An 18,376-nucleotide genomic window follows, 5' to 3' on the forward strand; every position below is an offset into this window, starting at 1 on the left:
CATTGTGAAGGCCGTCAAGGAAATGTTAGGAATATATCCATAAGGAGAGGTTAGAAGAAGTAACAAATGGGCTGGGGCTGTAGCTCAGTTGATAGAGTGCTTGCCTTGCATGCACAAGGCCCTGGGTTCAATCCCCAGCACCCTCAAAAAAAAAAAAAAAGAAGTAACAAACAACCCCAAGGCATACCAGGGAAGCCATCTTGACTCATTAAGTTTATTTCTCCTTTGTACAAGTGTGGCCATCATGACCTAGCAAGGAGGCTCTGCTTACCATGGAAGATTTCATTTCTACATCTGCTTCCATGATCATCACTGGGAAGGCAATGCATCAAAACTAGTAGTAGTGTTAAAAAGTTCTTCCCTAAGGTAATAGGTATTACTCCTGTTTACATTTCCATGATCAAAGCAAGCCCTCTAAACCTCAGTGTGTATGTCTAAGGGCAGCTATACCAGGTGTCAGGAAGGCAGAGCAGGACTATATGGGCAAGTTCCAGTGACAACCACCATGATTCTAAATATGAAATCGTAATTAGGGCAATTAAATGAAACCCCCCGAAAATTTAGCTCATTCTTTTCTACCATAAATTTTATATTTTTATGTCTTTTATGAGAAAAAATTATTTTATATCTGCTTTTTTAAAATCATCATCATAATTTCATTTTATTGAGCATCTACTGTCTATCAGATGCTATAGATTGTTTTTTACATATTGTTGTATTTAACTTTACTGCAAACTCCATTTTAAAAGAGGGAAACAAAGACTGAGAACAAGAATGAAGTTATTATTCTAAAACCCACATTTCTTCGATTCTAGGATGTTCACATACTTTCGAGAAGTAAAGAATAGGAAAATAGTACCACTTTATTTTAAAAACTACCCAGAGAAGAATAAATCCCATGTTCCTAGTGAGACTAAAAACCTGAAATGTTGCTGGAGTGATAGATATAATTGGTTCAACTTATTAAAACATGATCTCAAATGGATTTTAATATGTCCTAGGCTATCAACTCTTTGAATGTAAGACTGTATCTTACTCATCTTTTAAGTTCCCAGCTCCTATCACAGTTTTTGGCATATCCTAGTTACTCAAAAAAATCTGGTTAAACTTTTTGAAGCAGTGTCTTATTTATAAAATTTCCTACCAAGTGAAGCCCAGGCACTGTGCTATTAGTTTTTGGTGTGTGTGTGTGTGTGTGTGTGTGTGTGTGTGTGTGTGAGTGTGAAGGACTAAAGATACAATTTAATGGGCATCTGGCAGAGAACATGAGCATTAACAAGGTTTGTTGCACAGGTTTGGAGATTTTAACGTGGCTCTCTCCACCTTCTGCTCTCATGACTACCTGGCGGTATATGATGGTTCCAACATGAGCGATCCCCTTCTTGGAAAATTCTGCGGTTCCAAGCTCCCCCCAACTGTTAAGAGCAGCAATAACAGCATGGTCCTGGTATTTAAGACAGATTCTGTTCAAACAGCAAGAGGCTGGAATGCAATTTTCCGGGAGACATTAGGTAAGGATTTTGGACATGTGAATCTTTTTCGTGACTCCTACTGTTCTACTTTAATTATTTTTTTTTCCTTTATAACTGCATTTAAGAGTAGAGGACAATCTTGCATACATCTTGGGTTTAAAAATTATGGATGAAGTCTTTGGGTTAAAAAAATTCCAACATAAAAAAGAAAAAATACAAAGAAAAAATATAAAAAAGAACAAAAATAAAAACAAAAAACCATTAAACCCATTTACCTCTCCCACAGGCAAAGGCAGATCTGCCTACCTAACCAACCTCCAAAGAGACCCAAACTTCATATTATCAACTACAGAAAGAGTGAAAGTTGAACTTAAAGATAGGCAAGAACCAGGCCAAGAAGGAGGTCGCCACTGACCACACCAACTTTACCCCTAAAATGGGGAAGAGTCTTGGAGGATTTTAAGTGTTCACCTCATGGCCAGACCTGATTATCAAAACAAAACATAAAAAGGCTTGAGGGTCCTACAACCTGAGAAGGAAGAAGCTTCTCACAGAAATTCTTATGGAAAATAGCTGAGACTTAAACTAACACACGTAGAACTAGAGGCAGAGGACAGGGTGAAACTCTTATTAGAGATTCTGAGAAGGGAGACCACAGCAGAAGTACAGCATTTGGAACCAGGTGATATGTTACATCAGGACATGGGAGTTGGAGTCAGATCTTACAGGTGATTTATAGAGTGGTGGTAACTTAAACTAAGTTTAGGGGGATATGTCATTTATTTTGATGCATTTGGGATTGAGAGCCTGTCAGATATCTAAATGCAGGGACCAAGGACCAAGTTGATGCTTGAGAAGCAATTTGGATTTCAGAGAGTGGCCTTGAAAATATCAGGAGGTGGCAGGTAAAGCTAGGTGAAGGTAAATTGAAAATAACACCCCAGTTTATTGTCACTGCAGGTGAGACAATTATCTATATACAGTTGGCCTAGAAGTTCAAATCATTTAAAATCAAAGGTAATCAGTTCTCTGTTTATCTATACTAATAACATCTAGGCATAATTTCTATGTGACTCTGGAAAGTGTTTCGACTCTTCCGCTTGATTATTAATGTGATTAGTGTTCTGGAACTTAATAGCTTCCTGGATTTCCCCGTGTTTTTTTGTATAATAATAATCCTGACTCATTTTTCCAAATCAATCTATCTTTCTCTCTCTCTCTCTACTGGGGATTGAACCTAGGGACACTTAACCACTAAGCCACATCCCCAGTCCTTTTTATGTTTTATTTTGAGACAAGGTCTCATAAGTTGCTTAGAGCCTTGCTAGATTGCTGAGGCTGGTTTTGAACTTTCGATCCTCCTGCCTCAGCCTCCCAAGCCACTGGGATTATAGGCACATGCCACGGCGCCCAGCTCAACTCTCTCTCTTCACCCCAAGATGTGAGTAACCTTCACCTCTCTGATACAAAAACAGAGATTACCTGAAACTTCTTTACATTTGGACAGTTCATTTGTTGTGTGCTTCCTGAAGGAAGGAGTTAGACATTTGTGTTTGAAAAGCATCCCCATAAAACTGCAGATGACTTTGTATCAGAGAAAATCACTTTGCTGCCTAGCCTCCCTAACTGTGTCTGCAGTAACCAGAGAGCAAGTCTCAGGGACAGAAGAGTGTTGTCTTCATTGAGTGGTGTAAGAGAAGTGATTAATTTCTTTTGGAGTTATCTGGCGCTGAAGAGCTCACATATTCTTGCCTTGAGCCCAGTCTTTAAAACCGAATGGCGGTGCACGTTTGCATTTGCTGTGCATCCTGTTTTCAAGTTGTTTCTTTTTTCCCTCATCTGTGCTCACATGGCCATTGAAATACCCACCTGGAAGCTCTGCACACTGCTGTCACAGGCACGAAGCCCCCCATGTTAGCCAGGGCTCCCAGGCCTCATTAAATGACCATGTCTTTCTGAGCTACAAAGAAGACTTTTTAGACTGAGTGATTTTACTGAACTGAAGTAACACAGAAGCAAAAAAAAAAAAAGTACACTGTCAGGGACATTGTTCCTGCATGAGTCACAGAACACTTTGAGTAAATTACTGTTTGCCTCTGATCTCAGAGAAAAGGTTGAAGTGGAGAGAGCAGAAAGGGGATTTCATTACTTGTTAGCACTGTGCTGCCATTGTATTTCATGAGAACTTTTACCTCTCTGTCATCTGTGTAGATGCCATCGGCTGCTAGGAGATATTTAAGAAATGATTTTAGCTAATCTTTAAAGATAAATTTTTAACTTGAGTATTATAACTTCGTATTAGGTCCTACAAAGCCTCAAAATCCACGTAAGAGGTTTATTATTTTAAAGAACTTTTCATTCTTGTTGGTTGTATGAAGAAATGGGAATCAACAACAAAAGCAGCTTTGATTCTAGGGTTTATATAATCTTTTAGTTACAGATATGGATTTAAGAAAAGTTAGACGTGGCTAATAGGGTATTAGCCCTCCTCCTTGAACTCATCCATTTAAAACCACCCGGGCTTTCTTGTAAGGAAAGGGAAAGCAACTTTGTGAAAGAGACAGTGCATTTTCCCAAGGTTCTCAGTTCACCTAGGAAAGAACATCCTCAGTGCATAAATAATGGATGTGGAAGGAGATCACTGGAGTCTGTAACATTTCCATTTAGCTATATCTTGACGAAAGCCCTAAGTGGAGACTCGTAGCTTGGCTGTTTAGATTATATACTTGGCAATAATTTATGTACATCTGCCTTAATTTTCCAGAAGTCAGAAAAGAGTCCGGTTTATATAATTGTGTGATTATTGCACCAAGTTCTCCTTGACGTTTGTTATATTTGTATAGTAATGGGTCAGAGTGAATTGGTGGAAATAGTCCCTAATTGCTAATTGCTACATGTGTGTTGATTAAAATGCCATGGAATTTCTGTTAGAATGGAATTTTTGTTAAAGCCTTTGTGTGGGATATGAGGTAAGGAGAAAGCAAAGCAAGGAAGGCTGAGGAGCTAACATCTATCTGAAATACAAATTCGCCTTCCCATATTTCCTGTGCATTTCAACACTACATGGATGATTGATCCTGAATGACTGATAACCAGAAAAACGATCATACTGGGCTTCAAGGATCTGTGAAACTGAAATGACCTATAATCTGAGCATTTTTCTAGACCACGTGCATAGCTTTCATCAGCTGTTCAGACTGTGGTTTCACAAAGTTTAAAAAAGCCATTGGTTCTTTGGGTTTGGCTGAAGTGGGTAGGCTGTGCAGGGCAGAACTGACACTTACAAGCACCCTTTAATCTAGCAACCTCTGCTAGATTAGTTTCAGCTTCTCCTTTACCATCAAGGTCTGCTTCAGCCGTGACTCTGCTCTGTGTGTCACAGACAAAGCACTTGGCACTTGTGGAATATGATCGATCATGATCACATCCATTCTTTCTTACTGGGCTGCTCTCATAACCAAAGCTTTGCTCAGCGGGTCTTTTCATGGTGCACTAGGCACATTATACACTGACCTTCTAGATATGATATGAGACTGGGGATTTTAAACTCATGTGTTTACTGGGCAGCACCATTGTTGTTTCATTTTTTTTTTTCTGAAACAGTACATTCTGTACCACTTCAGTGGAACTTCAGAACTCACATAGGAATTTAGCATAAGTAGGTTCTGAGTCATTTAAGTCAGTGAATTGCCCAGGAGAGTAAGGAGCGCCCCCTGCAGGATAACACATCATAGAAGGACAAGCAATATCCCTGATGTTGCTGAAGAAGACAGCAATATCAGGGACAAGAGACATCAGTGGTTGGGAACAGGACACAGGGCTCATAGTTCCCTCAGCCACAGCCCAACTGTGTCCTTTTACCATGTTTGAAAGATTTTTCGTGAATGTTAAGGTAACAAGTAAGGCCACTGTCTTGCTTCACCTGGGGCATTTGTCATATGAAGAATGAATCAGGTGGCATGAGGGTCAGACTCTGAACCTTTGCTATGATAAAGGAAAAAATATCAAAACACATGTCTAACAAGCGCACACTGACTCATTGTCCAACAAAGATAGAAATATAGTCTGATGGGAAGAGCTATAGTTCAGGCCATGATCCAGTTGATGCGTTATGTTACCCCTGGTGAGATGGCATTAGGAAAGTCCTACAACATTTCTGAGCTCAATTTTTATCCACTAAAAAAGATCAATCTGAAATATTACCTTTTTCTATCTTTTGAGATAGAAAGCTAATTCCTATAAAGCACCTTAGTTGTCAAAAAGGAAGATAATATATTAGAAAGTAATGGTCCCAAATATCTAAGACTCCAACCTGCCCCCGCCACTACCCCCCCCACTCCAGTGGGGAGTGGCTGAAGGAGTGGCAGGAGTCAACATTCTCAACAGCAGCCCTTCAAACTGAATGATTTTTTTAATTCCTTCATACCCACCTTGCACTGACATCTAATTATAAAGTCCTCAAGTACATTTTACAACTTGAATCTGAAATCAAAAGCTAAATTCTAATTAAATCCTAAGACCTTGCAGAGGCCTAGCACATAATTTTTACTTCATCAGTACTGACTATATGAATGAATTAAAGAATAAAAGCATAATTTATGCCTGACTCAAAATTATATTTTATTATGAGACATATAACATGTATTATATATATTATCTCTAGATTCAACTCATTCTCAAAATTCAATGTGGATTGATATAGTTGAGCTTTTCTCAGGGAGGTAAATGGAATCACTTTGTCCAGTGTTACAAACAGTGGACCCGGGTCAACATTCGGGTCAGGTGTGTTTGGTGTCCTGATTTTGTGGGGAGGGGGTGAGGGGGTACTGGAGATTTATCTTAGGGGCACTCAACCACTGAGCCATATTCCCAGCCCTATTTTGTACTTTATTTACAGACAGGTCTCACTGAGTTGCTTAGCACCTTGCTTTTGCTGAGGCTGGCTTTGAACTCATGATCCCTGTGCCTTAGCCTCCTGAGCCCCTAGGATTACAGGTGTGCACCACTGCACCTGGCTAGAGTCTGGACTTTTACTTGCTACCTTAACATTCAGGAAATATCTTTCAAACATGGTAAAGGACACAGTTGGGGGTGTTGAGAGGAAGTTGAGGAAATTGAAAAACGGTTTGCTTGTAAATGAGGATAAGAAAAGAAGGGGGAAATAAAAAGCTGAGGAGAGTCAGGGGCCACAAAGGAAAACAGGTCTCAACAAATTGAGAAAACTTGAACATATCAACTCCAGGCTTCTGCTTCTGTTCTATTTAACTTTCACAGTTGTGGTACTAAGTTTAACCTTTGAGAGACATTCTGAAATTGTGCAGCTAAACAGTAAAAGAATAAAGCATAAAATATTCAATGACATTTAAAATACATGTGTGTGTATCTCTGGGTGCCTCTTGGCAGTCTGATGTAAGCTGCTAACCTACATGACTTTTTGAAGTACAAGAGCAATAAAATAGTTGAATTATCAGTTGAATAATTTGATAAACCACTGCTCACATACCTCTTAGTTTAGCAATAATGTGGGTATTGCTTGAAAGCAACCAGGGAATGTTATTTGTCTGGTTCCTTAATGTCATTTTCTCCCTCTTAACGAAGTCTGAGAATGAGATGAGCTGAAAGTCTAAACCCATTTATAGAAAACTAGACTAAGCTTATTTCCGCCCTTTCTAAGCCTGGTCACTTTCACTGTTGATTAGACTTCCCTAGGGGGACGATGCCAAAGACGAGGTTATCTGCAGGTTATTCTCTGTGGGTTTTATTGAAAAGAATTTTTTGCTTAGCTTAGAATGTGGGAATGGGATGAAGAAAATACCAAATGTGTAGTTCACCAAAGCCTTACAAAAGCAAGTAACCTAGAGTTAGATGCCAGATCAGCAAGAAGAAAGGAAAGGGTTTTAATAAACATATTCCAATATCAGAGTCTGTGTCCCTCAGAATGACCAGATTGCTTCAAGACCAGGACTTGAAGGACAAGGCTGTCCTTGGGAAAATAAACCAGATGGTACAGTGGAGACCAAGCTAAGATAAAATTGAGTTACTAGTGAAATATAAGATAACACTTGAAAAATATTCAGTAACAAGAGCTGGGGAGCAAACATTCTGCATGACCTAAGCCGCACAGCCCTCCTCAAATGAAACCCACTCCTGTCTCAGATAACTGGATGTTTGGGTTAAATTATTCATAACCATAGATTTCCTATAATAATCATTATCTTTGTTCAGATTGGCTTATCACTGATGTAGTGTTCCCAGGAACCTAAAAGCAAAATATAGTCAGTAAGCAATAAAAATCTTCAAATATCCTTTAGATACAAATGAATCGTTTAAGTATAACCATATTAGTGTTATGTATCTGTGTTCTTCCCTTTGTTCTAATACCGGGAATGTCTGCTAACTTTGTGTGGTGGCTTTATGTTCTGCTCACTCGCAAGTGAAGGCTTGTCTCGAAATCCCAGGGCATGATGATAATGACTGCCTGTCACCAAGCATCTCCTCTGCTCCAGATGTAGCCCAAGCTGCCTTCCATAGATTACCTCAACTAAGCCTCACAACTACCCCAGGAGAAAGGAATTACCCCATTTGACAAAGGAGGAAATAAGAATTGAGGAGATGAAGTAATTTGTTTATGGTCAAAGGATTTGTAAGAGGTAAAGCCAAGTTTTACTAGTTTGGGCTGTCTCCCTAAAATGCTTTTCCTAATCAGGCTACATGGCCTCTGTGGCATTTGATAAAAACACTCAAGGAGGGACAGACATCCTGGGGATAAGCTTCCTGAAAGATAGTAACAGCTTTCCTTTCCTTTGGGGTAGAGCTGCTTCTCTCTCTCACTGGATGCTGCTGGCTTTCTCCTCACAGCATGCCTATCTGTACCATCCTGAATAGTATATTTAGTATGAATAGTATATTTAGTAATATACTAACAGTTAGTAACATACTATTACTGTGTAACTACTTCATATGACTATAGCAGTTGTTTTGTTTCTTCCTTTCCATAGGAAAAGAGAAAATATTTTACATAAACTATACTCTTTATTAATATAATATAGAATAATTGTATATTTATACTACATTTTATATTTATAAGGCAAATAGTTTATAACCTTAATACATATTTATATTCACATAAATATATTATGTACTCTATTTTATAGTATATGAATGCTTATGGTATATCTGATTGTTTATTAAATATTTATAAAATAATAAGTAGTATAAATGTAATTTATGTTGTAACATTATAAATGTGTATTTATAAATAGTATACACACACAATCACATATTAGAAGCCCATTATCTTTTTGGTGTCAGTGACAGACAAGTGAGACATCTGTCCTTGTTGGCTTTTCATAGCATAGTGGTAAAGAGCTCAGCTATGAGGAGTATAATTACTTTGAAATATCAAGGTAATAAACCTATAACAAAAGATCTGGAACTCAAAATTATGGCCTCCAACTTAGCAAATTTACTTACCATGGGATTCTCACAAAAGGAAAAAATTAAGAAAAAAAATTTATGGTGTTACCCTGATTGGTATGCTGGTCATGATGTTCAGTGTACAGATTGTGGTACTAATTTGCAAAGAAATTAAGTTCCTTATCAAGGCACTTAGCAAGTGTTGAGAAATGGGAAAGTAATTTCTGTCACTGTTCAATATATATTTATATATACATATATATAAAATTATATGTATGATATTATATATAATTATATTAATATAATTATATATAATATATATAATATACAATATATATATATAATATTTCTATTATTAGATAAATAATAATGAAAGAAATAAAAGGTGAAATATCAGAGTTGTAAAAGTTGAAATATCAATAGCACAAGGCACAAAGTAAAACATGAATGACAATAAAACAATTCCATTAGTATTTAAAAGTTATTGGATACTTGGTTTTATTTTATAACTTTTACCTCTTTTATATTGCAACCTGTTTTATGATGACTAAATAGTGCATTACTATTAACCATGCTCTCTCTTAACACAACATTTTTCAAAACTTTTGGTAACTTTTTTCCTGACATTAGTTTGTCTTGAACTTTGAGGACTGTTTTCTCTGCATATAGAATTCTAGTTTGGCATTTCTTTTTATTCAGCGCTTTAAGATGCTTTTCCATTGTCATGTGCTTCCATTATTTGGGTTAGGAGAACTTTGTACTCTTGCCTGGTTATCCCTTTGTAGATGACTGTACTCCATGATGAGCTCTTGTTTCTGTGGTTGTTTAGTTATACTTTGGATCTTCCTAAAGGTATGTAAGAACATCTCATTGTGGTTTTGGTTTGTGTTGCCCTAGCAATGAGCAATTGTCATGTGCTTTCATGACATCCACACATCTTCTTTAATGCAATATCTGTTTATGTCTTTTGTCCATTTAACTAAACCATTTGCTTTTCCACCTTTGATTTTTGGGAACTCTTTACAGAGCAGTCTCAATAATAGTCCTTTTCAGGTATGTAGTTTGTACATATTTTGCCCCAGTCTATACTTTGTCTTTGCATCCACTCAAATGAGTCTTTCATAGAACAAAAGTTTTTAATTTTGAGGCAGTCCAATTTATGAGTTTTTCTTCTATGGATCATATTTTTTTTATATCAAGCCTAAGAATTTTTTTTTCTATTTTGAGGCTCTGAACAGTTTTTTGCTGTTTTCTTTTAATGGCTTTATATTTTTAGTTTGTGTCTCCGATTCATTTGCTTAAAGTCTGAGGTTTAGGTTGAAGTTAATTTTTTTGCTTCTGGATGTCTGATTGTTCTAGTACCATTTGTTGAAAATACTGTCTTTTTCCTATTGAATTGCTTTAGCACCTTGATAAAAAATCAGATGACATACGTGTGTGGTCTATTTCTGGGTTTTCTATTCTGTTTGTTTATCTATGAGCCTAACTCTCCACCACTATCATATTGTCTAGATTACTATGCCTACACAGTAAGCCTTATATAAGGTATAGTAATTCTTTACAAATTATTTTTCTTTGTCAAAATTATTTTATTTAGCTAAAGATCATTCCATATAAAGTTAAAATAAGTATTTGTTTGCACCTAAACCTTACTGGATTTTGATAGGAGTTGCATATATCTGTGCATCATTTTGGGAACAATCCATGAATAGATATGTCTCTCAGTTTATTTAGTTCTTCTTCTATTTATTTTATCATTCTGTAATTGTTGACACATATATCCTATACATGTTTCATTAATTTTTGTTACGGGTTGGATATGAGGTATCCCCCCAAAACTCCCATGTGAATGCAGAAATATTCAGAAATGAAGTGATTATTATGAGAACTAATAACCTAATCTGTCCATTCTAAAGGGCTGCTGTGCTAGGTGGTAACTCTGGGTCAGTGGGTGTGACTAGTGGTGGTGGGTCATTGGGAGAGTTCCCTGGAAGGGTTCATCTTCCCTAAGACCCCTCCACCTCACATTCTCTCTGCTTCCCATCTGTAATGAGCTGAGCAGCTATCTTCCGCCATAACGTTCTCTCTCACCTTGAACCCAAAACAATGGAGTCATCCAACCAAGGCCTGAACCTCTGAAACTGTGAGACACAAATAAATTTTTCCTCCTCTAAGTTGGACTTATGGGTATTTTGATCACAGAGATGAAAAATTAATATAATTTATGTATGTTTTTCAATTTTGGCTTCCACTTGTTCATTACTAGTATATAGAAATATTATTGATTTTTATGTAATATATCCTGAGTTTTTGTGAGCTTGTTTTTCATAGTTATAAGGATGTTTCTGTGTATTCCTTGGAATTTTTCACATAGATAATAATGACACCTGCAAATGGTACCAGTTTTATTTCTTCATATCCCATCTGTATATTATTTTTTTCCTTGCCTAATATTGGCAAAAATTCTAATGATATGCTGACTCAGAGTGATAAGAAAGAAATACACTTACTTTATTCCTGATCTTAAGGGAAAAGACTTTAGTTTTCCACGTCTAAGTGTGCTATTAGCTGTAAGTTTTTATACATGCTCTTTATTAAGTTAAGAAATTTCCCTTCTATTCCAGTTTGCTGACTTTATTATAAATGTCTGCTGGATTTTGTCAACTCTTTTTCCAACATTAATTGACATGATCATATCATTTTGCTTCATCATTTTTTAAGGTTCAAAGTTGGAAAGAATGGTTCCCATGAAATTCCCTGGGACCAATGATGCATATATGAGATGTTTTTAGCGATATCTGAATAATACAAAATCAATTAGAAGGTAATGATAAAATCTTCCGTTTCCTAAGTTTTTTACGCAGATGTTCCTCAATTTGCAATGGGCCATGTTCCAAAAATCCATTGTAAGTTGAACATATTGTAGGTTAAAAATACATTTAACATATCCAACTTACTGAACAACAGAGCTCAGCAAGAAGTAAACTGTGGAGTATTGGCTGTTCACCTTCATGGTCAAGTGGCTCACTGTTGTTGCCCAGCATTGTGAGAGAGGACTGCATCTTATGTCACTAGCCCAAGAAAATATGAGAATTCAAAATTCTACTGTATTTAAGTACAGTTTCTACTGAACGTGTATAATTTTCACACTATATTCAAGTTAAAAACAGTAATAAGTTGAACCATTTTAAATTGTGGACCTGTATTTATATTGCTCTTTTTCTGTTGACTATATCTACTGATTAGCTGTTGAAGTTACCTTCCATTTAGCAAGTTGCCTTTCTTTTAGTATTTTAGCAGTATTCTTCCCAAATATGACCAGAGTCAATATACATTCCAAATTGCATTAGGCTATGTCTCAAATTATGCTATCTAAACTGCAATATACTAATGAGTGAAGTTACTAAACACAAGAAACAACTCATGTTACAAAGACTATTAAGATATTTTTTTCTTGCATGATATAAATATTATACCAGAAATATTGTACACACTTGAGGGCAGGGAGTAAAATAATAAATTCTGTTTCTTTTAAGAGAAAAACAAGTTTAGCTTAATACTAGTTGATTTTTAAAATGAATTTACTGTGTTGGAACTATTGAATACCACAACTTTGAAAGTCTCAGTAAGGTTTATTCAAAACAAGGAGTATAAAGATCCAGCCCTGTATCCCTATGGTTGAGATGACACTCTCAGGCTGTGCTGCCATTTCCCTCTGGCCTTAGCCTTGAGTGCTTTTCTATTATGCTTTTTGTGCTTTGCTGCTATATATTTAGACTGTGGTTCAGAATCATGGATGTTTCTGGAAAACAGCAAAGTGCCTGAAGCCAGGCTCATGTTTATCTGTAAGTCCAGCTAGCCATCAGCCACCTAAGTACTAGTTGTCCAGAGACAGATAGAGATGCTATCCAAAAGACCTCAATAAATATCAGCTGCCTGCAGCGTCAGCCACAAAAATGTCAGCTCTTCAAATAGGTGACTACTTAAAACTGAATCTTACTCCACTAAAGCCTCCAAGGTGTTTTCTCTTAGATAGAACTATTTTTTTCTTTATCAGATTTATCTTGGTTTGTACTTCACTCTGAGGTTTGATCATTGGAGGGAAATAATTTAGGATTCTTTTACTGATTTTTAATTAAGTAGATCTGGACCCGAATCTCACTTCTTCTCCTGGGTTTATATTTCCAGTAGTTTTGTAGCCAAAACATTTTTATTTTCCTCTAAAGAAATAGCTCTTTTGAGTGACATGTTTGCTCTTTGGGGAAGATCAGAGCGAGATTTGGTCTGGGAACAGGGTGTGTTGTCAGAGGGGCTCTGTCACAACCTGACTGATGAAGCAGGTGCTGGTGGGTGAGCATTGTCTGCCTGGTAGAAAGATGTGCAATGATGAGGAAGATGATGGATTTATGACACTAAGCACATCCAGGTTAAGATGCATTATACCAGTAAAAAGGGGTAATCAGAATATCAATAAAGAGTGCTTGCCTGGCATGCACAAGGCCCAAGGTTCAGTACCCAATAACAAAAAGAAATAAAGGAGGAGTAAAAAAAAGGAAAGAAAAGGACAAAATAGCAGTACAGTTAATACGTACGTGTGTGTGCGTGTTGTGTGTGTGTGTGTGTGTTTATTTTACGTATTGGACTCTTTTTCATAGTCACAGAGTTCTATATTATCCTGCTATCATTGAAATACAGAAATACTAACATGGCAGCAGCACTTTTAGGTGAAATAACCTTCTTTTGTTAGTATTGATCTTTATGTTTCCGAAAAGACACATACACTTGAATTTCCATTTTACCGTAGGAGGAGCAGACACATGGAGCAACGGCACCATGTTTAGATACTAATGTAGGGGAATCAGTGATTACCATTTCCAGCACCACGGGAACACCACTTCACTTGTACAATATTGTTTTGACTTCGGTTATTTGACTATTTTGGCCAGGATTGTCTGATGATGATGCTAGTTCTCCATCTTTATTCTGTGTGTATAGTTTATGAATTAAGCAATGTGCTACATTATAATTTGATAACTCAGACAAGCCATTTGTCTGTGTATTGGTTGGCCCTTGCCATCCAAAAGCTTTTGGCTTATAATGAAAGTGTTTATTTTTATCACGTATGGGTCTGCAGACTAGCTTGCCTGCCTCTGTTTCAGTCTGTCTGCTAGCCATGCATGGCTGTAATTTTCAGACTGGGTTCAGGTCTGCTTCACATGAATCCACTTTCACTTTGGACCAGCAGTTAGCAGGGTCGTATCTTTTAGTGGATCATAGAAGCACAAAATGCCTTGCTAAAAAAAAAGATAAGCATGTGTAAGGCCTCTGCCTCCCTCATGACCACTAACACTCATTGTCTAAAGCGAGTCATATGACAAAGGCTGGTGTGGAGAGGTCAGAAAAAATGAATTTTGTTCTTTCTGGAACACTGCAAACAGAAAGACTAAACATGGAAGCACTGAAGAATTAGAAAGAGGCCAATTTGCTGCTCAGTCCTTTACAGTGCTTGCCAACAATTTAAAGACCCTTTTTCTGAGATTCTGTGGAATGAGGCCGTGTCTACCTTATGGCATAATTTTAATTATCACTGTGACCAAGTATGATTATCATACTGACCTTATTAACTTGTTGGCATCAACTAATAAACAAGTAGTAATCAAATCTATAGCTTGAACTTCTAGAAAACAACACTTGGTTTTTAAAGTTGATAGGCTAATAAAATAGTGCATATAAACCTCTCACTCTGTCTTGTCCCTTGTGACCTCTAGCTCACACTGTGGCAATGTCCTCTTAACTGGTCTCACCTCCTCCAGTCCCCTTCCCTTACATGTAAAATACTGCTACCAGATTAATTTTTAGATCAAACTTGACTAGAAAGTATATTCTGTTCCTAATACTCTTCTGATAAACATTTCAAGTGGATCTCTGTTATCCACAGAATAAAATCTGAAGGCCAAATTCCATGGGGGGGCATTCGAGACCCTCTGTGGAATAACTGATCCTCATGTCTTAATCCTTGTCCTTATTTTTATCCTTCATGTTTTTTTTTATTGTTTTCTCAGATAAAATCATGCCTTCCTATGCATAAAATATAAATTCTTATCCATTTAACCTTTGGTCATATGATCCTTTCAGCCTGGAATTGCTGATCTCAATCCTGTTCCTACCTAGTCTTTTTCTACTTATCCTTAAAATCAAATGTTACCTCCTCCTTGGAATATTCGAGATCCACCTAGCCTGAAATAACCTCTCTCTTCTTCCAAAACTACAAGTTTTTGCCTGCTTCTCTAAAGACATAGATCACTCTCTACATTACATCATTATTATTTCCTTGGTTGTCAATTCTAATGAACTACCATTAATCTTTTTCCACTTCAATCCTATACATACTTACTTGAATATTAAAATGATATTTAATAAATAAATAAACTCACCATTTCATTATACCTAAAGTAATTGTTCTGCTATGCATGCCAATAAGCTTCATTGGTTTCCTTAAGTAGCAGTCTATGATGGAATAAAAGCTGTTCAAATTCCAGTTCTTTCAGGAGTTCACAGGCATGGTTCCAAAATAATAGTGCAACAACATTTATTACTTAGCTTTCAGAGTAATTTTTGTGTTTGAATACTGTATGTGTATATGTCAATGACTGGACCTTTTAACTTCAGAAAATGTGTGACTGTGAAAATATTCTACAGTTTTAACTGACTTAGAAGCTTTGGAGAGGGCAACCTGACCTACTGAAGAATGCACCTATGCTGAAAGTAACTCCATACATTTGCCATCCTTTGGATTTGTGATCAGGATGGAGGATGGCCACCATTGTTTATATTTTCTACCAAGATCCAAGTACAAAATCTTCGTGCACCCTAATGTTGAAAGCAATCCCTTCAGTGTTATCAGATGAGTAATTGGAATGAGAGATAGAAGGCCAACCGCAATGAAATTTAACTTTGGAATTGGTAATGACCTATATCTGTGTAGTTTATAAGCTTTATGGGTGTTCCTTTGAGCACCAACTTAATCTCCATTCCTACTATGACTGTTTTGAGTTCAATTCATTGTGTTAGTGACAGTTCCATCACTTGACTAGAATACCTGCACAAGAACAACCTAGAGGAGGAAGAGTTCATTTGGGGCTCATGGTTTCAGAGATTCAGTCCATGGTCAGCTGACTCCTTTGCTCTGGGCCTGAGGCAAAATGGATCATTGTGACTTCGGAGTGTGGCAGAGGAAAGCTGCTCACCTTATGGTAGCCACCAAGCACAGAGAGACAGTAAGAGAGGAAGAGAACAGGGTGTTGGGGGAAGCCAGGGAGACAAGATATAATCCCCAAGGACATGCCCCCAGTGACCCACCTCCTCTGGCCGTACCCTACCCACCCACTGTGACCATCAAGACTGTAGTCCTTTTGAATCATGAATCTATCAAATGAATTAATCACTGATTAGATTATGGCTATCATAGACTAATTCTTTCACTTCCTGCATTAACACAGGAGCTCTTGGGTCAGGGAAACACCTCATATCCAAATCTTAACATTCTTCCCCACTGTTTCTTTTGAAATTTGTCTGTAAGTTTTTCTTTATGTTTTGCCTACATCGTATCTGAGGTACTTTCTTAGGCTGTGGAGTGGACAAAACTAAATCCAATATTCCAAAGATGTTGTTCTTTATGTTTCTATACTATATGGTTTAGTCATCTTTAGAGTATTCTTTGTCTGTCTTTTGTATTTTTATTCTGTTACAAAATTTTTATTTCAAAGTAGACAAAGTTTTTCCCTAGTTGAAGTTCTTCTTCAGCTTTCTTTTTGCCCCTGATTTGGGAAAAGAAAAAAAAATCACATATAGTGTGTAGTTTAGGGGCTGGGGATATAGCTCAGTTGGCAGAGCGCTTGCCTAGTATGCACGAGGCCCTGGGTTCAATCCCTAGTACCACCACCAGGAAAAAAAAAAAAAAAAAAAAGCTAGAGTGTGGTTTAATATAACCTAGACTATAGTGTTAAATGCTTCTCAGCCTCTTTTTAACAGACTCTTTGAATAAAAAATTTGTTAGGATCCAATTATCTTGGGGTGTTGAGTAAATCTTCATAAATTCAGTTTTGTGTGCTGCAGTATTCATAAAAGTGAAACATAAAAGTAAAATATGTTCACATTCTCCACAAGTTTTGTTGTGCAAAATACTTGATTTTGTAGAAAATTGGATTTTTCAAGGTTGGGAAGTGCTTCAATAAATCACACAAGAGTTCCAAAACTGTACATAGAACCAAATGTGGTTAATCACTCTTCTAGGTAACCATGTCCCCTTGATAAGGAGGTAACTCAGGACCTGTGGTGGGAGTGGAGGGGGAATAAATTAGAGAATGAACCAGGCAAGGGGAAAAGACACCTGCCCCAGCCTGCAGAAGCTCCACAATAATGTTCATAAAAGTGTGACAGAAAATGGAAGCTATGCTCTTTTTAAAACCTTCCACCATGGGTGGGGATGCATTCCTATAATCCCAGCTTCTCTGGAGGCCAAGACAGGAAGATTGCAACTTCCAAGCCAGCTTGGGCGATTTAGCAAGACCCTGTCTTAAAAGAATAAGAAAATATGTATGATAAAAGCTGGGAGTGTGGCTCAGTGGTAGAAAGCCCTGGGTTTAATCGCCAGCACCACAAAAATAAATAACAACAAAACAAAATTTTCACATAAAATTCAAAATCTCTTCTGCTTGGTCTGCACAGTGACGTCTTTGTTTTCACAGGGCCGCAACACGGATGTGGTGGTTATCTGACAGTTTCCAATAGTACCTTTGTCTCTCCTGATTCTGATTCAAATGGAAAATATGACAGAGGCTTAAGCTGCACATGGCTCATAATAGCACCTGTAAACAAACTCATTCAACTCACCTTCAATACGTTTGCTCTGGAGGCAATGACCAATTCACAACAGTGCCTTTATGATTATGTAAAGGTAAGATTATTATATCACAGCAGTGTGAAGTAATCCCAGGCTTTAAGATACTATATTCCAATTGAAGTCTTGGATATGGTGAGTACTACTGCTTTTTGCAATGAATTATTCTTCCATGATGCAATATATAATATTACAGATGCTACATCCTCATATCAAGTTAATCTTTAATATGGATGACTCAAAAATTCCGTGTGGATTTTATAATTGCCCTGAGACTCAGTTCCCTCTTCATCAATGCTATGTCAAGAAGTGATCTATGGGAAGATTCATTGTAAGGAGAGAGATATTCAAAGAGCCTTCGGTGAATTCTAAAATAAATGACAGTGTCTGCAGTGCAAGTAATCACCCCTTAATTTGTCTATTTCTTAAGTTTTTAGACTTACTTCTATTATTATTTTTATGTAGAAAAAATATCTTAGTTTTCAAATAACATTAAAAGTAAACCGACTCCTGCAAGGTAGGCGGGCCTGCGACCCACCGGCAGAAGAGGAGCAGCGGCCTGCTGAGAGGCAGAGCCGCCCCCTCCCCC

The 18,376-nt window shown here is 37.2% G+C and overlaps 1 protein-coding gene and 1 non-coding gene across 2 annotated transcripts in view; both read left to right on the top strand.

The window, feature by feature from the left end:
- Positions 1-18,376, top strand: part of Cubn (cubilin) — a 280,157-nt gene that overhangs the window by 235,464 nt on the left and 26,317 nt on the right. Inside the window, exons 59-60 of the mRNA XM_048809051.1 lie at positions 1,294-1,511; positions 17,636-17,844. Coding sequence (XP_048665008.1) covers positions 1,294-1,511; positions 17,636-17,844 — 427 coding nt within the window. The remainder of the gene's footprint in view (positions 1-1,293; positions 1,512-17,635; positions 17,845-18,376) is intronic.
- Positions 16,757-16,829, top strand: Trnat-agu. The gene has a single exon. It is a non-coding gene; the product is annotated as a tRNA-Thr (tRNA).

The sequence above is a fragment of the Marmota marmota genome, unplaced genomic scaffold (genome assembly GCF_001458135.2).
Source record: "Marmota marmota marmota unplaced genomic scaffold, marMar, whole genome shotgun sequence".
Lineage (NCBI taxonomy): Eukaryota > Metazoa > Chordata > Mammalia > Rodentia > Sciuridae > Marmota > Marmota marmota.